General features: G+C 38.6%; 1 protein-coding gene across 1 annotated transcript; it reads left to right on the top strand.

Moving 5' to 3' along the window:
- Positions 1–91: 91 nt before the first annotated feature.
- Positions 92–22,332, top strand: RAB38 (RAB38, member RAS oncogene family). The gene is made up of 3 exons (XM_014958268.1): positions 92–308; positions 8,458–8,738; positions 18,086–22,332. Exons 1-3 carry the CDS (start codon positions 104–106, stop codon positions 18,236–18,238), a joined length of 639 nt encoding a protein of 212 aa, XP_014813754.1. The 5' UTR covers positions 92–103; the 3' UTR covers positions 18,239–22,332.
- Positions 22,333–23,703: the final 1,371 nt, after the last annotated feature.

Here is a 23,703-nt window from a genome sequence, read left to right as displayed (position 1 = left end):
TCCCTCCCCGGTTCCTCACTCCCTCTCTCCCCCTCGGGCTGGCAGGATTCCTCGGGCAGAGCATGCAAGGAGTTCGCAGGGAGCAGCCACAGCCACAGGAAAGATGCAGAAGTACAGTCAGAAGGAGCACCTCTACAAGCTGCTGGTGATCGGGGACCTGGGAGTGGGCAAAACCAGCATCATCAAACGTTATGTCCACCAGAACTTCTCCCCCCACTACCGGGCCACCATCGGGGTGGACTTTGCCTTGAAGGTGCTGAGCTGGGATCCTGAGACTGTGGTACGGCTGCAGCTGTGGGATATTGCGGGTGAGTACGGAGGAGAACCCTTTGCTCCATAAGACAATGCAAAATATAGACCCAAAGTCATTTGTACTAATCTTTTAGTTGGAAACTACCAGTGCCCACACAGTGGGGGAGAGGAGATTGAGGAGAGAAAAGCTGAAGGGCAGATTGAAATTTTGGAGCTTCCCTAAGGCCAGCACACTCCCAAACAAGGAGTGTCAGAGCGAAACCTGCCCTGTCGGGTTTTTCTCCCAACCCCTTAGACATGTGTGGGGACATGGGCACCTCTCTCCAAATGCCCCAGTTCTTCCCCTGCAGCTGCTGCTGTTCAGCTTCCCTCATTAGACTAACAGATAGAGCTCTGTGGTAGGAGGGAGAGCAACAAGAATTTCCTGTTACATCTACTTAATTTGGTGGAAGAGATGAGGCATTCCATAAGATGGTTAAAATTATTTTTATAGTTTAAAAAATAAGGAAAAAAACTATCACTGAGTTACTTTATCGAAATACCTTCTTTCTTCCTTTCCTTCCTCTCTCTCCTACCTTCCTTCCTTTGGCCCAATGAAATGTAAACAACTTCTGACATGCTTTGAAAAGAGAAGCGTTTCCATTTGGCAATAATCCTGGTTGCTAAAAATATATTTACTCATGTTTACTTGTCCTTATTCCAACATCAAGCAAAAAAAAAATAATTTACTCTCTGCTGGGAGAAGAAGAATAAAGAAGTCCAGCATGCTTGCATGCTTACATAATTAAAAAAATAAAGAAATTGACATTGTTGCTGTCAGTGCTTCAGCTTTTTTATATTTGGCTTCAACCAACCACAACTTTTTTTTTTTTGCCACCCCATTTACTAGGAATTAATCATTTTTGATTCAGTCCTCAAAATAACAGTTTATCTTGGTGGCATATTTCTCATGCTGTAAGCAATCATCTTCACTTTAGTGTATGTAGGAAGCCAAGTACAGCTAGAAAACAATAGGTTACAGCAAAAAGGAGGGCATTTTTAAAAGTCTATTAAATTAAGAAGTTAGGTTTGTTAAGTAAGGAATAGAGGTGAACATTATATCAGCTGTTAGGCAACTGTGCCAGCCTGTGGCCTGAGCTGCGGGTTCAGTGATCTAGTCTGGAACGGCACTGAGTAAAACTAGTGAAATGAGAAAATTCTTGACATTCTTATCGGCAGAAGGAGTGCCTTTCTTCTACACTTAGCTGCCTCATGTCTGAGCTCTGAATTTGGCACCAAGGTACTAAAACTTATGCAACAACACTACTTTATGCAAAGCATGCATAACCTCAGCTTTCTTCCACATCAGTGTAGTCTTGTGTGTTTATGGTCTTAAATACATATATGCTCAGTTTGTTTTATTAAAAGTTGGAATAATAGGGAAAGCATTGCTTTTATTGCTCACCGGTGACCAATTGTAATAATAAATAGATATGCATCCAGCAAAACTTTTCTGTATAAGAAAAGAACATCTAATAGTAAATTCTGAATGCATCAGGGAGTGAAAGAAAGAATTTTTTAATGCCTTGTTTCAGAGATTTATTACACTACTAATCATGTGCTGGCGGATCATATGATGTAGCTTTCAGTCAGGCTGCAGAAGCAATTACACCGAGTTGTAGTACTGAATGACTAGCATGCTTTCTGAGTTATCACACATGACAGAGAGAATTACAGCACCGTACTAAATTTCATATGAATTGCTCAATTCAAAGCACCTCTGTGAAGGTCAAGACAGCGGTCGGTAATAAAAAGAGTTCGTGTCTCAGTTTTAATGACTTCTGTGTAAGGAGCTTTAGCTGTTGATAGATACACATAGAAAACAAGTTCTGTAAGCAGCACACTGAATTCAGATTAGTGTGGTGCTGGCACAGGCGTTACCATGAGTAAGGCAACCAGCTGGTGAGAAAGAATGTTTAAAAATGAAAGTGGAGTAAAAATCATTAGAAATATGGTTGATCATACATCACCCCTTGTAAAACACAAATATGCGAAGATAAGGAGGAAAATAAATGCTCTGGTCTCAGAACACCCTCTCTTTTTTGGTAGATCTCTGATACTAGGTCCTGTTTATCTTTGGGGGCAAAGCAATAAATTTTTGGTCTCTAACCAAGCTGAAGGATGTTGGCTTAGCATTTAGGATATCTTGAATGTAAGCAAATGCTGCAAACGTATCAATGTATGAATAGATATGTATATATGTGCATGAATGTCTATATGTATATGTCTCAGGTATCATTTTAGATCTTACATCCTTTCCTCCCTCTCCATTATACAGCAAATGAACTTACTGCTAAGGGTAATGTGTGCTCTTCCTTGCACTTCACTGTGTGGGTAGTAAATTGTTTATAAAACTAGAAATTATTTTCTCAAATATGTTTTGAGTAAAACTAGTGTCAAGCTTATCTTCATAGGAGGGGGGAAATATTCCAGCCATGGTAAGGCAAGCAGTTTACCCTTTACAGACATAAGAAGAAAAAGGAAATTTGGTTCACCTAGTGCTGTCTAATTTCATAGTTAAATGTAGTCTCTATTTCTGTAACAGTTCATATTTCTATGTTCTTTAATTTGGTAAACAAAACTATAACAAAATCTGATAAAACTGTATTTATTTAGATCAAAGATAAATGTTGAAAATAAGGATAACTAGCATTAGAACATAAATTAAAGGATAAGGTAGGTCCTGCATCACATATTATTACATTGACTTGTGTTCCTTTAACACATAATATATTGCTGAAGCTATAGGTGTTAGACAGGAATAATTGGACAAAACATCATAAACAAAATGGTTTATGATGTTATGATATCTCTAACAACACACTGGCATTAAAATCTATGATTTTTTGTCTGATTCAGTGAAGTGCCTAAATTTCAAGTGACTGAATTTTCACTACTGTGTGTGGGCAGAGATATACACGGTAAAATTCTCCTCGTCTTTAATTTCCTCCCAACAGTTCCATTTTATTTCACTGAAAAGTCCCAAATTCCCAGTTTCGGTGTTCATGTCCCCGTTGAAGTGTGCCACCACCTCTACTACTGTGTCATACATCTTTAAGTCTTGCTCCTTGGTCAATTTTGGTTTTTTCCCTCATCTTTTCTGCTGCCTCGTTGTGAGTATACTACAAATTCACTAGCAGATTGTTAGAAGGAAAGCTTTGGAAGAAACTCTTAATCTTATTTTGAGCCAGGCGGCTGTGGTGGGGGTGGCCCTGCAGATGCGGGCTGGGACCACTTTTGAAGAAACCGGCTATTGCAGATAACTGATCTGCATGTATTTCCTGTTCACTTCTCTGCAAGGCTGCTCTCAGTGCTGCTGCCCCTTTTTCATGTCTGTACAGCCCTGAGATTTCTCTGAAGACCAGATTTAGCTGCAGATTTACTGCCGGGAGCAGCTCTGTGAGTGCAGCAGAGGGCAGAGAGCAGCACTTTGGAGCCTCCCCCCTCCACTGCTACTTTTTCACAGCCATGTCAGCATCACCGTTATCTCTCCTGCTGCGTATGTGTGGGCTGGATTATTCATCGCTACCAAAAATACATTGGTTTACTTTTACAAAGCTGGATCAGCCTGAAGAAGAGAAGACTCCAGGGAGACCTTATAGCTCCTTCCAGTACCTAAAGGGGGCCTACAGGAAAGATGGGGAGGGACTCTTTATCAGGTACTGCAGTGATATGACAAAGGGTACCTGTTTTAAACTGAAAGAGTGGAGATTTAGATTAGATATAAGGTTTTAATGTAAGGGTGGTGAGGCACTGGAACAGGTTTTGCCCAGAGAAGTTGTGGATGTTCCATCCTTGGAAGTGCTCAAGGCCACTTGGACACTGGATGGGGCTTTGAACAACCTGGTCCAGTGGTTTGTGACCCTGCTCATGGCAGGGGGGTTGGATCAAGATGATCTTCAAGGTCCTTTCCAACCCAAAGCATTCTATGATTCTATGATCTCACCTCATAAAGAGTTGGACCGATGCATTGGAGACATCCACACAATACCAGTGGCAAAAGAAAAGTTTCATTTCATTTCCCTGCAACTTTTACTTTTGGAAACAGCAATGTTTGCACAGATGCAGGCAAATGTTCCTGAAAATGTAAAGTTTTTAAGGCTGTTATGCTCCAGAAGGAGTAAATAGACTGTTCACTAATGCTAGGCACAGCACATCCTCAGCAGTTTAGCTGCTAAGTGTTGCGGTACATATGCATAAATAAGATAGTCATGGTGACTTCTAGGCTAAGTTACCTTGAAATTACTGTTCTGCAAACATAAATAAGTCCCTCACTGTGCTGATTTTATTTCAGTTTAGATTTGTGGGGGGTCACTGGGCCAGATTCTGCTCACAGCCTACTCTTCTACATCCTAGGGTGGTGAACACCACCTCAAGGCTGGCTTAAGTTTCAGTGCATAAAGACAATGACTTCAATTCAAGGGTGAAAATTCTAAAAGTTATTTTGAAGTGCAAGTTAAAAAATGTTTAAATATTCTCCACACATTCCAGCTTCTCAGTGTTGGCTAAAAGCCCTTTGTAAAACACAGTGGTTCCCAGAAGCTTTTGCCTCTTAGGATGAGGGATGGTGGCAAGAAGTAAAACCCGTTGTAAAACTGGTCATTAGGCAGCTTTAATCAATTTTTATCTTGCACTGTATTTCAGATACTGTGGGCACAATGGTGGAATTTGTCTGACTTGTAGCACTTTATCATTAGTTTTTATAACTTTATTGGAGACGATAGTGGTTAATGAATATTGTAGATTTCCGTACAAGTCATGCTGGCAAATTTATGTGGGGTGCATTTTTATAAACTGAAAATTCAGCTGTTGATTGCTTTCAGCCCATGAAATGATACCTTTCCCTGCTGCACAGGTGCCACTGAGATTAAGATAAATGTGCAGGCAGGTGCCATTCGGACAAGGGAGTCCTTCCTTTCAATGGAAATCTTGTTCCTTTGGCACCTTGATCTCACTGGTTCACTTCAAAGTGGGGTAGGATTCATCTGGTTTAACAACTAGACATCTTGTCCTGAGCCATCTGAGCATGAGCTACTCACCCTGGGCTCACCAGGGGATTGACGGTAGAGATTAAATACCTCCATAATGAAACTTACCTGACCACTCTTAAATGTCTACCCTTGCTGAGAATATGCCCTCTAGATACCTCTTCTCAGTCTCTGACTATAAAGGGACCCTAATCTTAGATATACCCAGCTAATTTTTCTGGAACCTGAATTAGGGCTGATGAATCCCAATGTAAAATGCCGTTTCCATGGGCAAAGGCCATCAAACCCATGGAATTCGATGCCAGGTGACAGTGGCCTTGCAAGGGATGCAGTAAAATACAATGGGCCAGATCAAACAAGCAAGTTTCTGACTTTCACAAGTTTCTGACCCTTCCAATGAAAAGCAAACCCCATCTTCCTCAGTCTTTCTTGCAGTAAAGCAGATTCTAATGTTCAAGGCTGCCTGCCAGATACCACTGAATACCTAATTGTTGATCTATTTTCTAGCCTAATTACTGCTTAAGCCATTGTGTTGCTGAAAACCTAAGGCCAGGTTCTGACACCTTTAATACATCAAACAGTGCCTATTTTCATGAGTAATTCTGATAAATGAAAAAATTTCAGGAACCTCATATATTAAGGTAGGCATTTGTTCATGTAAATGAGAATCTTTGGAAAAAAAGTCCTCCTGGATCCTTAGACACAATATTTAGCTCTCCAAGCAGAATGCAAACACTGGAGATAATTTTTTTTCACAATGTAAATTAAATAAAAGCAAAGCCATTACACAAATGACATAAAATTAATCGTCTGTGGTTTACAAACTACCTCTTTTTTCCATTCAAAGTTGCATAGTGTCTTTATGACAGGTATGTTCATATATTAATTGCAACTAATGGGAGAAAAAAAATATTTCAAGAAGGGTTTAGGCACGTTATTCAGCCAGCAGCACCGTTATTTATCTTTCATTGAAGTGATTGATAATGGAAATTTGTAATCTCTGTCCTTCAGCACAAAGCTGCTTTTACAAACACTGTGGCTTTTCTGTGCAGTGAGAAACCTAGGTATCTCCAAAAGCACCTAGAAGCAGTGTGTCATAACATCTGTCAGAAATTTATGGGCCACTACTAGATAGAAGATCACATCATAGGAGCCTTTTATTTTTCTAATAACTTTGTGTGTGATGAATGATTTTATGCTGCAACTTAATAATTTAGTTCATGTTCTATGACAATACGTCCCACCTACCTTAGAGATCTGTGTCACAATAAATATGTGTAAGGCCCAAGTTTAGCTGTTCTTACACCATCTACATCTCATCTACAGCTCAAGCATCTCAAGAACTTTGCATGAGAAGTATAAAGAATCACTGAAATACATTATGCATCAAAACCTAATTGTACATGTTGTTGCTTTCCTCACTGCAAAGTTTCTAATCAGACCTTGACTTTTGTTTGAAGGCACCTTCTTGCAGATGAAAAAAAATTTCTCAACAAGGAGATTATTGAATAGCACATGACTTAGCCATTCATCTGATTTAGCCCACTGATAGGAATCATAAGACATTTATATAAAGCATAGCCATAAGAAATTTTCAATATGACCTCATGTTCCCAGAAATGATACATTTCTATCTTGCTTTATCAATAGGATGCAGTGTTTTGTTTAAGGTAAAGAAAAATCTAACATGAATTTGGAGCAGACAGACATCCATTTTTTGTTTTTGTATCATGTGAATGGCTTTCTCCTTGCTGCAACAGTTAGTGCATAAAACCAAAGATAAATGTCGTTAACAGATGGTGTTGACCCCGTAAGTGCATTCAATGCTATTTCCATTAAATGAATGGTCTTGAAGCCTAGTAATCAACACCCTTCTCTTCTCAACCCAACCTTACATTTGACAGCACAATTTCCATCAGATAAAACCTCCACAGGTAACCTTCCTAGGGTCAGGGACAGACTGCCAATCTTCTTGTCTTTCTAACCTACTCAGAATTATGCACATTTAGAAAATAAGTCTAGAAACAGGTTTCCAATGAAAGTTGTCTGTTTTCATAGCACTTTTTCTCAGCTATGGAAGCATATGGTTAAATACAAGAATAGTCTTGTTTAAAGGCTGCTGTTGTGAGATGTTTCAGGAATTTATAATTCTTCTTTTTTGGATCACAGCTCAGCAGTAGACATCAATGGAAGTTCTATTTTTTCACTCTTGAAGAAAAATTATCTGTAATTTATTTCCATTCTTGGAAACATTTTTTTCAAAGTTACCATGAAAACAGCATTTATATTAACAAATGCACAGCTAATCAACATACCACATCCTGACATCAGGTGTGTTAACTTTTACACTGTTAATCATATAAAATGATAGATATTTACAAATGTCCATGCTTGAACATAATAGTATATTGTTAGCTCACAAAAATACTGTAAATAACTTCCCAGAAAACACTTTGCATTCAGCCAATAAACCCCATAAATCTTCTGAACTGATCTAGTGTGAAATGTCTCCTCCCAGATCTTTTCACTACAGCAACATAGCTCTTCATATCATTAGTGCTGTGCCATTTCTTAGAACACTTTCCACATTTGTAAGGCTTTAAATTCACCTTTATCACCTCTGGGTTTTAGTTTGCCAGTAAAGGTAAATTTACAATGACTCCAATGACTGGTATGGCTCCAGAGCTTAATTATGTTACTGTTGATTATTATCACTTGCATGAGAATATACAGCATCCCCGTCATGCACAAGCACATCAGTTGTGTTAGATATTTCCCACATAATGCCATATGTTTCTAAAGAGTTTCCAATCTGGTACCTAGATGTTTTGTTTTAAGTCTTATAACACACACCAAGACCCTTGGTATTGTTGACAGATCTAGAAATTTGGCAGCTTCATAAGACTGTACACTGGAGTTCAAGCTTGTCATAAAGTAATCAAATTTCCTTGGATGTTTGCTTTAAAACTCCTTTTTCATGCTGTACTCTTGCATTTTCATACAAATGAGTCTAGCATGGTACTTATTTAGACAAACAGTAGCTTCCCAGACTTAAAAAATGAAGTCCTACCTTCAATAATGTTCTCTTAGAAAACCTGCTATGAAATATTGAACTAGAATGGAAGCAGTGATTTTTATAAATTGGTATTATTTTCCCCTCCCACTTTTTTCATCACAGGTCAGGAAAGATTTGGAAACATGACCAGAGTATATTACAGAGAAGCCATGGGGGCCTTTATTGTCTTTGATGTTACAAGACCTGCAACATTTGAAGCAGTGACAAAATGGAAAGAGGATTTGGACTCTAAGTTGGTTCTTCCAAATGGCAAACCTGTGCCAACAGTCCTCCTAGCAAACAAATGCGACCAGGGAATAGATGTTCTTATGAACAACGGCATCAAGATGGATCAGTTCTGCAAAGAGAATGGGTTTGTGGGCTGGTTTGAAACATCCGCCAAGGTAACGTTTCCAATTCTTTTTAAATGTTTATCCGAGTACAGAGAAATTGGTTCATAAGGCAGTTCACACAGTCGAAATGTGTACCTTGCAGAGCTCCATTCTTGGAGGAATTAATTAAAGGTTAATTTTGAAATGAATACATTTCTAATTGTTTATTGAAAAGCAAACTATATGCAACGTTTTGAAGTGCAGCTGCTCTAATATGATTGGCCAGCAGTAAAGTATGTAACGGGCCAACAACTTACTGCGTAATAGCCTGGAGAGGAAGATGACCTTTGGCAAGATACAAAAGCTACCTCTTATGAATGATATGAGGATATTTTTCATAATTCTTAACAGTGAATATTATCTCTAAATATTTATATAACCACTTTGCCTGAGAAATGCTGATTCGAGACAACAGTTTTATTGTGTTAGATTCCAGAAAAAAAGTTAGTCTATTGTAGAGCTTGTATGATGCTTACTGTTGTAAGATCTCATTCTCAAAAGCCTTTTCAAAAAAGCCGTATATCTGGGGAGAGAGGAAGGAAAGATCAGTGGTCAAAGTGCTGAATGAGCTTCTCTGAGGTTCAGTTCCTTGCCTTGGTACAGATTTCCTGATCGCCTACAGGAAAATGGAGATAAAAACCAGAAAGGGCACTGGGACTTTCAGGGTAAAAGGCCCATGGTACAGTGCTCCTGTACATCAATTTGAGATTTCTCAGATAACCTCACTGTGTGCAAGATTTGGAGAGCTGGAATGTAAAATACTGATTTGAACACAACAGCTGAATGGATATTATGTTTACCGTGTTCTCTGATTATAACCTGGTGTCATCATTAACAGCTTTAGAGAATGTCTGAATGTTTTAAATGTGAACAGTTTGGCTGTGTTTGACCTAGATAGTAGACTGAAAGTCAAAATGCTGCATTCACTTTTAAAATTTATTTTGAGGACTTCAGGAAAGTTACTTAAATACCTTTGGAGTGTATAATTGTATTTTGCTTTTCTGGTCTTGTCTTCTTTAAGCATTAATACTTAAAAAAGTCTCACTAGTAGTCAGCAGAAGTAACACCAGGTGACTAGCGGCATGTCCTAGTCTGCCTCAAGCATTGCACAAGCTCTGGGCTGAGATGTATTTGTGGTCAGTGTCTTTGCTTTCCTACAGAATCAGCCTCAAAACTAGTCACTATTTCTTCAAAATGCAATTTTTAGGGAGACATTTAGGTCTAGGAGAGTGTGTAAATTATCTTGCTCTGCAGACAGGTTACTTCTTATTCCTGCATGTGCAGTACTTGATTTGAATTCAAGTCTGTGATGATTTCTGCTGAATGATTTCTCATTGATGAGGTCACCAGAATCCAGTGTTCCTCTCTACGCTAATCAAATATTTACTATGGACAGTGGCTAGTTCTGATTAAGAAAGAGGCCAAGACCTCTTACCTCAGATTGTGGCAGAAAGCTAATTATTCTAGGAAAAAAAAAAAGAAAACTTTGAGAGCAAAATATCCGGAATAGCAGCTGCAAAAAGAAGATGTGGAGAGTTAAGGGGATTATTACAGGACAAATTATTATTATTTGTATAAGAATTGCATATTCTGCCCCTTTTTAATATTTTGTTCATTGTCCAGCTGCCTTTCAGGCCACAAATAACATAAAATATTTGGTTGCAAGGTTTCAGGCTTCAGTTCAACAATGCTGAGTAACACTGTGTATGACTGTTTCCTTCAGAATTATTTTTTCTTCATTTCTGACATGTACGTGAGCCTACATTTCTTGGGGACAAGAACCAATTCACTGAAAAATAAGACCTGAGGGCAAATCCGTCACAAAAATCATGTGGAGAGAAATGAATAGCAGATTGTTTTAAAATGCCTACATCTAAGAGACTTCAAAGAGAATCAGAGGGAACAAGATGGACCACTGTTTAAAGGGTACAGGGCCATAGTTTCATTATTCTAGGTTTGGATCAGCAAAGTCATGCAGCTGGTCACTGCTCTTTGGCCGATGAGAAAAGAATCTGTACCATTAATTCCGTACATCAGTCCCAAGAAAGCACCTGCCACCTCTTAAAAAGAGCAACCACATTTATCATGCCAATGGCTATTGCAGGTCATGGAAGAGAACAAATGTAAAAATGATTTCAAAGGTGGCAGAGAGGTTTTACTGTGATGATGGAGCCAGTCTTGGGCAGAACTAGGGAAGTGTAAAGGACATGAAAAGTTTAAAAAAGTCACAACAGAGGGAAATTCAGTCCAAGTTTTTCTATGCCACATAGAATTAGGATTTTGAGTTATTTTAAACAAAATAAATATCTAGATATTTCTTACTTTATTTGACTCAGAAACTCAAGCAGTCCTCAGGTTTCCAGTGCAATCATGTAGAAACACAAAGAAATCCAGCTATGACAAGACTTGTCTTCAACAGCCGTTGTAAAGGCAGCCTTGAGAGTTGAGGACACCTGACTCTGTTAGCAGACTGTTCTCTGCTGCTACAGACCAAAGGCTGGGATTTGTTATTCTGCAATCCCCACACCTAATTTCCACCCAGAATTGGAGGCTCCTGACTTTGAAATGATGCAAAAAAGAGCAATTCCACTAAAGATGGCAGAATCACAACATTTAGGCTAAGTTAAAACTGAGCAATTTCCCCACTTGGTCTAAGTTCTGAACTAGAACCTACACATTTTTTCCTAAACAAAAGTTATTATTACTGTTATTTTTTAAAATGCTGGATATAACATGTTTCTAGTATTCTTTCAGCCTAGAGCATATTAAATAATTGAACTCAGGTCTGGGGGAAAAACCTAGCTATGTTTGCTATAGAGAATGGAAACTTTCCTGAAGCAGAATAACACTGACAGAGAAGTCTTCATATTGAGGTAGCAGTTTTAGCAGTTCAAATAAATAATATCTCTGTTTTGTAGTATCCTGGAATAATTAGATCTCCAGAGGTTTTTCTGGAGGCGTGCTTGGAAATCTTACAGCCTTCAGAGGAAACTGAATATGATTTATGCATTTAGGGAAAACAAAGGTGATTATTTATAAATACATCTTTTGGTTGTGGTTGCCTTGCAGAAAGTAACATGCTATATATGCACCTACCGTATTTCAAGCTGTCAATGGTTTGAATTTTTTACCTGTAGCATTGGCAGACTACACCAAAAATCATCACTGCATTATTCCCTGCTGTTGTTTTTCTTAAGTTAACAACTTCAATATAAAGATTTTGAGCCACCTAATGTATTCTCATGTATTAGTTATGATTCTTACATTAATCTAAAGGAAATACTCAGCTTGTTCCAATCTCCTGCTGCCTACAAAGATAGAACTTGCTCTGATAGTTTGCCATGTAAGAAGGGCCTTGTGGGGCAACAGCACAATCCACTGTAGTCGTAGGTTACACATATCACCATATACGCAGTGGGAAGCCTGGTCTCTTTTACATACGGTTATTTGGTTTTTTTGCATTGATTGCAGTCTAAAAGGTGCACCCCTAGATAGTTGAAAAATAACCTTAATAGTAAATTCTTTAATAAATTTCATTATCACAACTATTGTGGAAGATGCGGCTTTTTAAAGGAAGGAAATTTCTGTCACACATTTAATTATCGCACGTGTGGCCACGGTAGCTGAGAGTCTCACACACATTTCCAAGCCTTTAAACTGTTTTTACCACCATTCTTAGTTCAAAGAGGCAAGCTTTTGACTTGGACTAGAAAAGCAGCAATTTCAAGCTTATTATCACTTAATAACGAAAATGGAACTTGGGCATCAAAACAGACAAGTCAGGCAAAAGTAAACGTGCTTGAAAATACCTACTTCAGAAAAAAAACCTTGAAATACCTTACAACTGACCACAGTCGTGCTGTGATTATGCCTGCTGTAATTCTGCTGTCAGCAATACAGAACTAGGTGAAAAGACATTGACCAAATTGCCCAGAAGGGCTGGTAGCTGTGCTTTTCAGACCTCTACCAAAGTAGACCAAGCACACAGCTCCTTCTCTGCTGAGCATCGTGGCCTGGACACTGAATCACTGAGTCTCTGGGCTGTTTAGACACATCCTATTTAGACCATGAAAAAGCTAGAGAGTCTTTCCTCCTCTCAGAAACATGGATGATCTGTCCTTTCTCCAGCTTTTCTCTGACAGGCAGTCCACAGTGTGTCATAGTGCTCAAATGCTGGACTACTAATCAGGAGTTGTCTTTGCCACTGATTTACTTGGTGACCTTCAGAAAGTCATTCTTGCCTCTGATCTTCTTCCACAGTGCAAGGACAGCAATTCTGCTCATTTTACCAGTGAGCTCTGTGAATGTACCAAGATCTACTACCCCTTGCTTAAATCATATTATTCGGTTCTTCTGACCGGACAATTATTATGAAAGATGAAAAAAACCCCAAGCTATTCTGTAGACTTGCAGCGGAACAGGATACGTAGCTTTGATTTCCATAAAGACAAACGAGGCTTGGACACGTATTTGAATTAGGCTGACACACTACAGCTAATCTGCTGATCTGGTCACTGAAACCAAAGCAATCCATCTGAGACTGCCAGACCCAGTTAGGGATGTGTAGTTCCCTACATAGTCTTTTTAATTAACCCAAAAAAATGTCTAGCCAATCTCACTGCACAGTCTTAGAAAATATTTCAGCTTCTGCCATAAACCAAGAAATGAAACTGACACCTAAGACAGAAGCTTTCAGCTCAGATATACAGTCACTCCGTGCAGAATCCTCCGAAGAGTTTGTTTCCTGTGACCAAGAGAAAAGGATTTGCTTCGGATCATCCTGCAGGTATTAGAGCTGTCCTACAGCTCTCACTTTTATGAAATATGTTATTTAGTGCTGGCCAAAATCTGGAAATTCACAGAATCACAGAATTGCTGAGGGTTGGAGGGGGCCTCTGGAGGTCATTTAGTCCAACAATTTTCTTGGAGAATATTCAACCAGCTCTAAGAATTCAATTACAGAAATTATCTTGTTCTCAGGGTTGCAGTCACAGCAGTTCCCATCCATGAATTTCATGTTCATGCATCTGTTCATGCTTTTGACTTGTTAGGTTGTGTTTTCCTAGAAACGCAACCACAACAGTATGGCACAAGATCTTAATAAGGCTCTGCTGCCAATGGCTTCCCAGGGAGCTCTCCTAAGGGAGCATGTGGAGCCGTTCCCTCAGATTGCATGCTCCAGGGGAGTGTAGCTTAAAACATCTTGAAGGTCATATCCCTGCTCCTGGATTTTAGTGTATTATAGAAATAAAATGTGGAAACTGTGATTCTTACTAGGTTCCCATCTAATACCTGACTATTTCAGAATTTGTAAATGCTTACTTAAGGGAGGTTGATTTCCATTTACTCTAGCAGTAGAGTCTAAGGTCACGTCTCTCAGTGCTGGCTGAGACCTCCCCAGGTGCCCATGTTAGGTACCTACGCCTGCATACATGTTGTTCTTCACACTGACTTTCAAGGTAAGACTCTGAAGCATCAGATTCAGTCAGAGAAAGAAGGTAACCAAATGTAGAAAGGGAGCAGTTTTATACCAGAAAGCAACCAGAAGAGAAGAGAAGAGAAGAGAAGAGAAGAGAAGAGAAGAGAAGAGAAGAGAAGAGAAGAGAAGAGAAGAGAAGAGAAGAGAAGAGAAGAGAAGAGAAGAGAAGAGAAGAGAAGAGAAGAGAAGAGAAGAGAAGAGAAGAAGAGAAGAGAAGAGAAGATTCAAGTCTGAACTGCAGCAGTCATCACAATTCCTGTGGTGTTTTGTGCAGAGCAAAAGGTCATAAAGGAGATGACAGTTAAGGCATTTCAACATTAAGACCCACTGAAAGACGCCATTTCACTCTGTTGTCCCACCTGTATTTTCTTCCTGTTTTGCAATGTAATTTATTTTATTTTTAAGCATAACTGGAGCAGTTTTCCTGTTTTAGTACCATTATTAGGGTGTCTGTGATTATTCCTCTCTGTCCAATCTTATGCTCTGATTGTCGATCACTTTGTAGTTGTTGGGTGGATTTTCACCTGCTCCTTTTTCTCTGTCCTTCCCTAGATTGCCTTTCAACACCTCCTGCTCTCTAAAATTACCAGGGTTCTGGGTGTCTGTGTTTGGATAGCAGATCACCTTCTACTGTTTGCAGCTGCTTCACTGCCTAGCAGAATATTGATTTTTATTTTTTTCAAAGCAGACTGTGGGAGGAGAAGTGCAGAAATCAATATTTCATTATACAGACCAGAATACAGCCAAGTGTAATCCACAGACCTGGGACACCGAGCAGACACCGTAGGATTAGGGTTGTAACAAAAGGCAATAGTAACATCAGAAAGGAAGTGGTCAAGGCACAGGGCTGGGACAGTAGCAGTTGCTTTGTTTGCACGAGCACATGCTCCTTGCAGCAAGGGACTTAACATCTTACATCTCATCTGTCCCATGTACCACTGGTGATCTCAACCATGGGAGAAGGCTGGAGCTAGACACAAGCTCAAAAACAACTGTACTGTCTGCCAGAGTAATTCTTTCTCTCTTGCTCCCCTTCTACCCCAGCAGAAATTTTCATCCTTAGTGAACAGCTTAAACAGTTCATATGAACGTTCAGGATAAAAAAAAAATGCCGCTCTGATCTGACACATGCTATAGATGGGACTTTTAATTCTTTTCCTCTCATACAGAACAAAAGGCAGAATTTTAATTGCATGGGTACAAATGCTTTAAATGGTGAATACTTGCAAACCAGCATGCTTTACTTGAAGGAGTAAGAAGCCAGTCACAAATTTCATCAGGTGCCTCTGGAGGGATGGTTCCCGTGCAGAGAGGAAGGTGTGCATGGACTAGAAGCAGAAGGCTTTTCGGCTGGAATGGCCAGAGCTGGGGATGATCTCTGTCTGTATCTAATCCCATTTCACAGATATTCAGTAGGTCTGGGCAGACACCTACCAGGGAAACAGAAAATTAAATCAAAAATGCAATTAACAACATAATAAAGAATACAATCAAATACAGTATATCATTTCATTAATAAGGAGAAAGAGCAATGCAGAAAAAGAGAAGTATTTAACTTTCCTATTCCCCAAACTGAATATTTTGGGGATTTTTGTCAAAACAATACTCGCAAGTTAAAATTTGTCTTTCTTCCTCCCCAAAAGCTATAGAGGTATAAACTTGGTTTAATAATCCAGTTTCACTTTGGTTTGAGTTCTGGCTGAAGTAAAACAGCATCCCAAGAGAGAAGCAGCACATAGGTAAATGAAATGCTTATCAGTCCATTAATAAATGAAAACACAATGCAAAAGAGTTTTAAGAGCATTTTTTTGTCTATTTAAAAATTTTATTTTATCTTCAGCTTTCTAAGCAGTACTGAGATATTTTTCATTGTCTATTTTTTGGAATAAAATTTCACAGTGTCCTGAAAAAGACTTTTGGTGCATGCTTGAGGAATTTTTTTGTCTGGTCTGAGAGAGCCACGTGACACAGTAACATTTTAGCATCTCAGTACAGAGCTGATTCCCAGCTCCGTATTACTTTCTAGGGGTTAGTACATAAATGACTAGTCTAAAGATTTTGGCTTTTACATCCAACTGATATTCTTTACAGCTCAAAGTTCAAATGTTTAAGTTCATTTGTGTAGTTGGAGAAAACTGTGAAATCTTGGCACTGATTAACATTTTCAGTTAGATCCCCAGATTTCAACTCTATACCGTAGTGCAAAGAGATGGTCAATGGAGATTGTGGAACTTTGCTGTTGATTGCAAGAGTGTTAGAAATCAGCCTCACAGAACCCATTATTTTAGCTTTTGATCTTCATGTAATTGTACTATATTGAAGCATGCACACATGTACCTTTGTTTCCTTTTTTTTATAGTTGGACTTCATAATTAAACAACTCATCTGACTTTTTGGAACATAAAAGTGAAAAAATAAGTTTCACATGTTAAATTTGGCAGGTTATTTTATCAGTGATGCTGAATTGATGCTGAGCGTTTGATGAAGGTAGACTTCATGGCATTGTATGTGTGGGTATTGATGGTCTCAGTACAAGAGACTCCAGATTCAGCTTGGAAATCTGTGTCAGTCTAAGATTGCAAATGAAAACATAATCTTTATGGATCAAGGGGAGAATGTGCATACAGATATACATACATATTTGTATGCATTTATATATCTCTGTGTCAGTCTAAGATTGCAAATGAAAACATAATCTTTATGGATCAAGGGGAGAATGTGCATACAGATAAATATATATACCTACATATTTGTATGCATTTATATATGTATTTATGTAAGAGTGTGATACAATTTGCCAGAAGATGAAGCTACCGTGAGGTTTCTATTTCGTGTCATATAAAATAAGTAATCAATGACAGCAGTTGGAGCAGAAGAGTGTCTTTTATATCAGCCAGAAGATGAAGCTACCGTGAGGTTTCTATCCCGTGTCATATAAAATAATCAATGACAGCAGTTGAAGTAGAAGAGTGTCTTTTATATCAGAAAGCTTGACTTTTCATTCCAAGCATATCAGAGGCTGTAATTAAAAAAAAAATCCTTACTCAGTATTACTGCTTATTTTATATGCTGTGCTGAGCTGTGTTTCCCTGATCAGACTGTTTCAGCTTTGCTTATTCTACAGAGTAAGGGTTGCTGCAAGTTAAATGTGCTGCTGAAGTAAGGCACATGTAGAAAAAGACGTGCTTTGCCTTTCGTTCTAAATCCCTGGAGTGAGGATTTCTGTCTTTCAGATGAAACCAATGGTGATATATCTCTTCTGAAGCAGTACATTGGAGATAAGTCAGCCTCAACAAAAAATAAGTGACGTCTCTGAGTGATATGGAATTTTTTTTACTGTTTTGTGAATAATTTGGGGTTGTATCATTTATTCAATGAATCTGGTTCATTACAGCTTTCATTGTGAGCATTGTATACAGAAATCTTTCTGAAACTGTGGAAAAGGCTTTAAAAAATAAGTGCTGTTGATAGCTGTGATTTCTGATAGGTAATAAATAATTTGAAAATCAGGGTAACCGTTAATCAAGCAGTAAAATAGGGATTTTGGAGTGTTACTTCAGGCATCTGTCTTTAACAGCCCTCTGGCATTTGTTTGTTTAGTTTATTGAAGCAATTAAATCACCAAGAGTTTGGGGCAATTTGAAGTGAACTCTGTGTAAAATTTAAAGGAGATATGGATCATAATATAAAAAAACCCAAACCCTAACTAACTTAAAAACTACAATAAGCATTACTTAATACAGTCAAATTTTAAAAGCTGTTTATTAAGGAAAGTAAACTTTTGATGTTGCCTAGAAAAAAGTTTAATTATGCACAGGAAACATGCAACATGGTGTAATTAACATTGACTAATCAACCTCTCTTTCTCTTTGACTTTCAGGAAAATATAAACATCAATGAAGCTTCCAGATGCTTGGTGAAACACATAATTGATAGTGAGAGTGATCCAGTTCAGTCGGTTGAACCAGATATTGTAAAACCACACTTGAATTCCTCCAAGATTGTCAGTTGTTCAGCTTGCTTTAAATCCTAAGAGACTTCCAGACTACGGCAAGAGCTGAACTATGATTCACAATGTATACTTTATGCAACATACCCAGTCTGTCCAGATTGTCCATAAGCAGATTGCCATTTCCTCAAAAATATCCTTAATTTTTTCCATAATTTTTGGACAGCTAAAATTTACTATGAGCTGTTCATTGATAGCAACTTTTTAAAACTGTCTTTGGCTACTGATCAAATAAGACTCTTGGCGATGGCTGTATTTTCCTGGTTGAGTACCACCACCAACGGTATCAAAACCTATTTCTTTGCAATGTAGTTTCTGAAAACTCCTATTTGTGATGTAACTGCATCAATACCCTACTTGTCCAATGGTCGTGCAGCCTATCTTCTCAATAACCAGGCAATCATCATCATTACACTGTTTTGTCACCCCTCACACTTGAATGTCTTGTTTCATATGAGGAAAATGATGATGACAATGAAAATCTGGCTGTTCAGAGACAACAGGAATGCTCACAGTGAAATATTTCCACTGCAAATTCAGTCTCCTGGATGAAGTGGCAGGACAGAACATGAAGCAATCTTTCATGCCATTCAGTTCTTCAGAAGATCTCACCTTCTGAGACTGAATCCTGACATAGTATTAGCTGCCCCTTTCTGAAGAGTTACCCTCTCATAGCTGTTAGCATTGTCTTCAGGTGAAGGAACATGGAAAAAGTTGAGGGTGAGGGGTGACAAAACAGAGAATCAGGGGTACAGTCTCATAGGTCAGGCGGCTGAGAGTTTTAAAAAAGGTCACCTATTCTAGAAAGCCAGCAATTCTTCTGAAAAACATTCATTGATTTTGTTCCTTCCTCTCCATCCGTCATGCCACAAATGTTGTCCTTGTGTGTTTGAAATGTATATATTCTGTAAGTCCCTGCATACATCCCTCCATTATGTTGATTCTCATGGGAAAATTCACTGTCCACACTATAATGTAACAGATGAACTTTTCAGGAACCTTTATGTGTTGAACAGCAGAGTATTTGCTTTCTGACAACACTTTTCTAAAGAACACAATTGTATAAATGATCATAGGAAGCAAAATGAAACAGTCCTAAGAAACATTCCTGGAATATGTGTGGAATTTGTTGAGCTGTGCTGTGGAAATGAAATGGTTGATTTTCAAAGTCTCACAAAATAGGCAGGTTGGTGGAGTCATTCAGACAAGTGTGTCTAGACAAGAAGTCTTGACAGCTGGCTGCAAGCGAGACAAACTTTACCTGTCTCCTGCCATAGACAAATCATTTCCCTTTTCCTGTTCTTACTCAGCCTTTTCCTTCCTAAGCTGTGAAAACTCAGTGGCAGGAGCTGTCTACTGAGGTGGGTTTCTGTCCTTAGAGGTGTGTAACACCGTTAAGGGGAGGAGGCAGAATCTCATGACACCTTGTGTTTGCAGACACCACTGCAATACTTCACTGAATATTTGGAAATGGAGTGAAACTCTCCAAGGCTAGGAAAAACAAGTAGGAAAAATGACAAAATAAAATAAAATCCTCAAGGTGACCTTATCCTATAGACCTACGGGGTCTGTGTGTCTCTAAAGTTCAGCCTATTACTGAATAACGTGTTACTATACAGGCACTGTGGAGGAAAGCCAGGGACAGAGACATAGCTCTTTACGTGCTCTTCCTAAAGCCTGAAACTGATATATTTTTATCACAGAATTTTACAATAAGAAAACAAGCTCTGTGGTTTTAAAAATAAAAAGCCACATCCAGAATTAATCTGCACGCACACATAGATGTAAGGATCTGTATATATAATGAGCTGGCTTTTTTTTTGAGAAGAGTAATTTTCAAGTCATCTTGATCTCAGTGTTATCCTTTGACAGCCCTGTTAAACATCCTTTAACTCCTGCTGTGATCTGGGTCAAATACCTTAACCTTTCTGCCTCAGTTTCCTCATCTGTAAAATAGGGATTGATGTACACACCTACCTCACAGCACTCCTTGAAAGTTAAATGTTGGCACCGTGCTTTGAAGATATATCTTATACAAATGCCAAGCTCTATTACTGCTCAGAATGAAATATGAGTGCCCTCTAGCATAAATACATGGTGCTGTAATGCCTTAATGTTCTAATTCTATCCAGGGTTTGTCTGTGCTGCAACAATTAGCTCCAATTATTCCACCTCAGTTAACCTAGTCGAGGTTATAAGGAGACGTGTGACTGCATGGGATGATTCAATTAGCTGCAGATGGGTTGCAAACGGAAACTGTGGCTGCACAGATGTCATGGTACTAGTTTAATAATCCCAGCAACAGAGCTGCAATTCAGAACCAGTGTCAGGTCAGCTGTTTCAAGTGTAAAGCATTATTTAAGTCAAGTCATATGGATGCCTTATTAAGGATAACACTTAATTTATACCTTGAGTCAACACTGGGAGGAACACTAGCACCTAGATATTCAGACAGCTTCTAAAGGGCTAAGTTTTTATGAGTTGAACCCTGTGCTTTAATTATAAATCTGGATGCCTCAGGTGAAGCAGAGGAAGTTGTAATTTCTTTCAAAAATTATTTTGTGCTCAACTTGCAACTAACAGAACAGTTGCTAATGTGCTTTACTTATCTTCAGATCACTTGTCTTTGGTGGCTTCAAGCCAATATTCACTAAGCATAATGATAATTTTCACAAATGTTTGAGAGCTATGGCTAAAGATCTGGTATAACACTAATTTAAAAACCACATAAATAAAAAAGCAGGTTTGTATAAACCTGCTTTAAACTATGAACTCATCGTCTGTTCCCCTTGTTTCTGTTGTGTCAGGTTTCACTGTATTCAGTTTTGGGGTATATTTTCTACCTCTGGCAGATGATGGACAGAATTTGGCCAGTTTCTAGACTGAGGACTATACAAGTTATAAGTTCCAAAGTTGTACATATTTACACCATAAGAATTAGAAGAGTATCATGAAGAATCAGGCTTCCTTAGGAGGTTACATAATTCCAAATGTTCATTTTTATTTGTACTGAAGTGATAAGAACCTGTCAAGTCTCTTTCTATAGCGCAATAAATGTGTGAATGCCACCTGGGTATCTAGCAAACAGAGCCTTCTTAGAAGGGGTTGTCATAGGCAGGCCAGAATAAAAGCTTTAATGTAGAATTAATGAGCTCAGTTTGTGCCAATACACTTTCAGGAACAAATATAAAATTTAATTATACTGTGTCAGTCCCTAACAGGTTGGATTTCCTTGTTTTATATTGATACATTCTGTGCTAAGTCCTCTTTGCTTGTCATTAGGGACCAAGCTCCTTAATTGCATGGCCATTTCAAAATGAAACATTTTCCCCATCTGTTTGCAATAGGTAATAAAAGACACAAGTCTCTATTGCCATCCAAGTGGGCAAAGGTACTGCAAAGTGGACTTAAAATTCATTTTCATTCTAGTTCTCCATAAAAGCCCCTCTGGGCGTCTCAGCACCTGGAGCCACAGGCTGATGCACAGGTGAGGTGCTGGGCATGAGGGATCAGCCCAAAACACTCATGAAAAATGGTGGTTGAGCAACTCCACCCCAAGGCATCATTTACCAACTCAGCCACAACACCAATAATGACAGGATGTCTTTCATTTTCCACCTTTGAAGCTGCCTACAAACAAAATCTCATGATCCTAAATACCCTGGGAAGCATATACATATTACTGATAGGAATATGGGTGGAGTGAAAGGTAAATATTAGTCTATTATTCCAGAAAGATCATAATTTATTTGACCAAGTTGAGCTTTCATCAGAAAGCCATTTGGACTCTGCAAATTAGGCTTTGTTCTCCTTTTTTTTTAGATCATCTATTTTCATTGAACTTTTATATTCAGGAATAGTTGTTCCCAACAGTACCTTGTGTATGCAGCTTGAATTGTTGTACATCAATATTTATCTGCAAACTTTTTTTTTTTTGCTTCTATTTTAACCTACCTGACCATATAAAAGGAGGAGGGAGAGAGAAGGTGCATGTTTAAATAGCAGTTTTGGTTTACTTCTTAAAACAGCTTGTCTAGCTGGTGAAGTGAAATTGGTAAAGACAAATGTATGGGAAATGCAATTTTATGTCAATTGCCAGGAAACAAACAATGACAATATATTTTACTGCACCAATATTTATGCATGTGGCTGCAGGTTCTACTGTAATAAAATATGATATTTCTGACAAAACATGGAATATGAGTATTTTGTAAAATTAATTCATTAACCAAAGTAAGTACATACAGGCAGAATTGTAGAATCGTAGAATGGTTCGAGTTGGAAGGGACCTTAAAGATCATCTAGTTCCAACCCCCCTGCCATGGGCAGGGACACCTCCCACTAGACCAGGTGGCTCAAACTGGTCTGAAAAAATGGCTACAAACTAATTCAGCTCTCCTCATATGTAGCCAATCTTTGATGTATATATATGTATATTGATAGTTTCATTTTGACTGTTTACTTTCTATACAACCTCTCTTTTAAACCATCTAGGTTAGTGTTTGACATTGATTAAAGGTTACATACCTGAGACAGAAGCTTTCCACCTTTTCTCCCTTCATCATCCTGTTTGATATGCAATTCCAGATGCAGCTTTTATGGATGCAGCTCTTCAAAGAACCTCAGTTCAAAGTCTAATTTTACAGGCAGACTTTTTGGCTCACAAATAGATGCACCATCAGTTTGGGGGCTCATTATTAACCACATGCTCAATTCTTGGAAGTCTGGCTGGGTAATAAATGGCCTATATTTGCAAATTGGGCAGCTGCATGTCTAGGGTGTAGGAACTGCATTTCTCTTCAGCTGTCAGGGCAAGCTGGTAACTGCAGCAATATTACACATTTGACCTTTCATTATTCCCTAGAAATATTAGATTTTTTTATTAATTGAGAAAAAAAAAAAGAAAAAGAGGAGATGCTTCCCTGCAGAGCGAGTTTAGTGTTTATTTTACAGGTTTCAGCTTTTCTGCAGCCACAAAAAGAAAATAACATTCTGGTTTTCTTGTCTTTTTTCATGAAGCAACCTGACATTCTCACACCCTATGGCTGGAGGTGCTGCAAGACCCACAGCCAAATCCCCAGCATTTGGTGACACTGTCACAGCTACACTGACCCATCAGCTCCATAATGAGGAAATATCTTTGACTGCACAATTTGGGAATGCTCATTTTCTGAAAATCATCTCCTTTACAGTGGCAGTGCATCAGCTGTCCAATTATGATTGGAATCTCTGTGTTTTATGTTTCAAATGCAGTAATAATAATTTACAAAGATAAGATATAAAACTGAGCAAAGCCGCAGCACGGGACTCCCCAGGGTGGAAGCTGAACAAACGAACATCTCCTGGTAGACTTCTCTGCATTTCAATAGCAGGAGAAAGTCATTCTAGTCTGATATTTGCCTGTTTTCTTCCAGGAAATGAGCTTTCACTTAAGCCATAGTAGCTCAGTTCTCCAGCAACTGGTAATATTTGCATCTGGCATCTACAGA

The sequence above is a fragment of the Calidris pugnax genome, unplaced genomic scaffold, assembly GCF_001431845.1.
Source record: "Calidris pugnax isolate Ruff unplaced genomic scaffold, ASM143184v1 scaffold252, whole genome shotgun sequence".
NCBI classification, from domain to species: Eukaryota; Metazoa; Chordata; class Aves; order Charadriiformes; family Scolopacidae; genus Calidris; species Calidris pugnax.
This window is presented reverse-complemented; position numbering and strand designations above follow the sequence as displayed.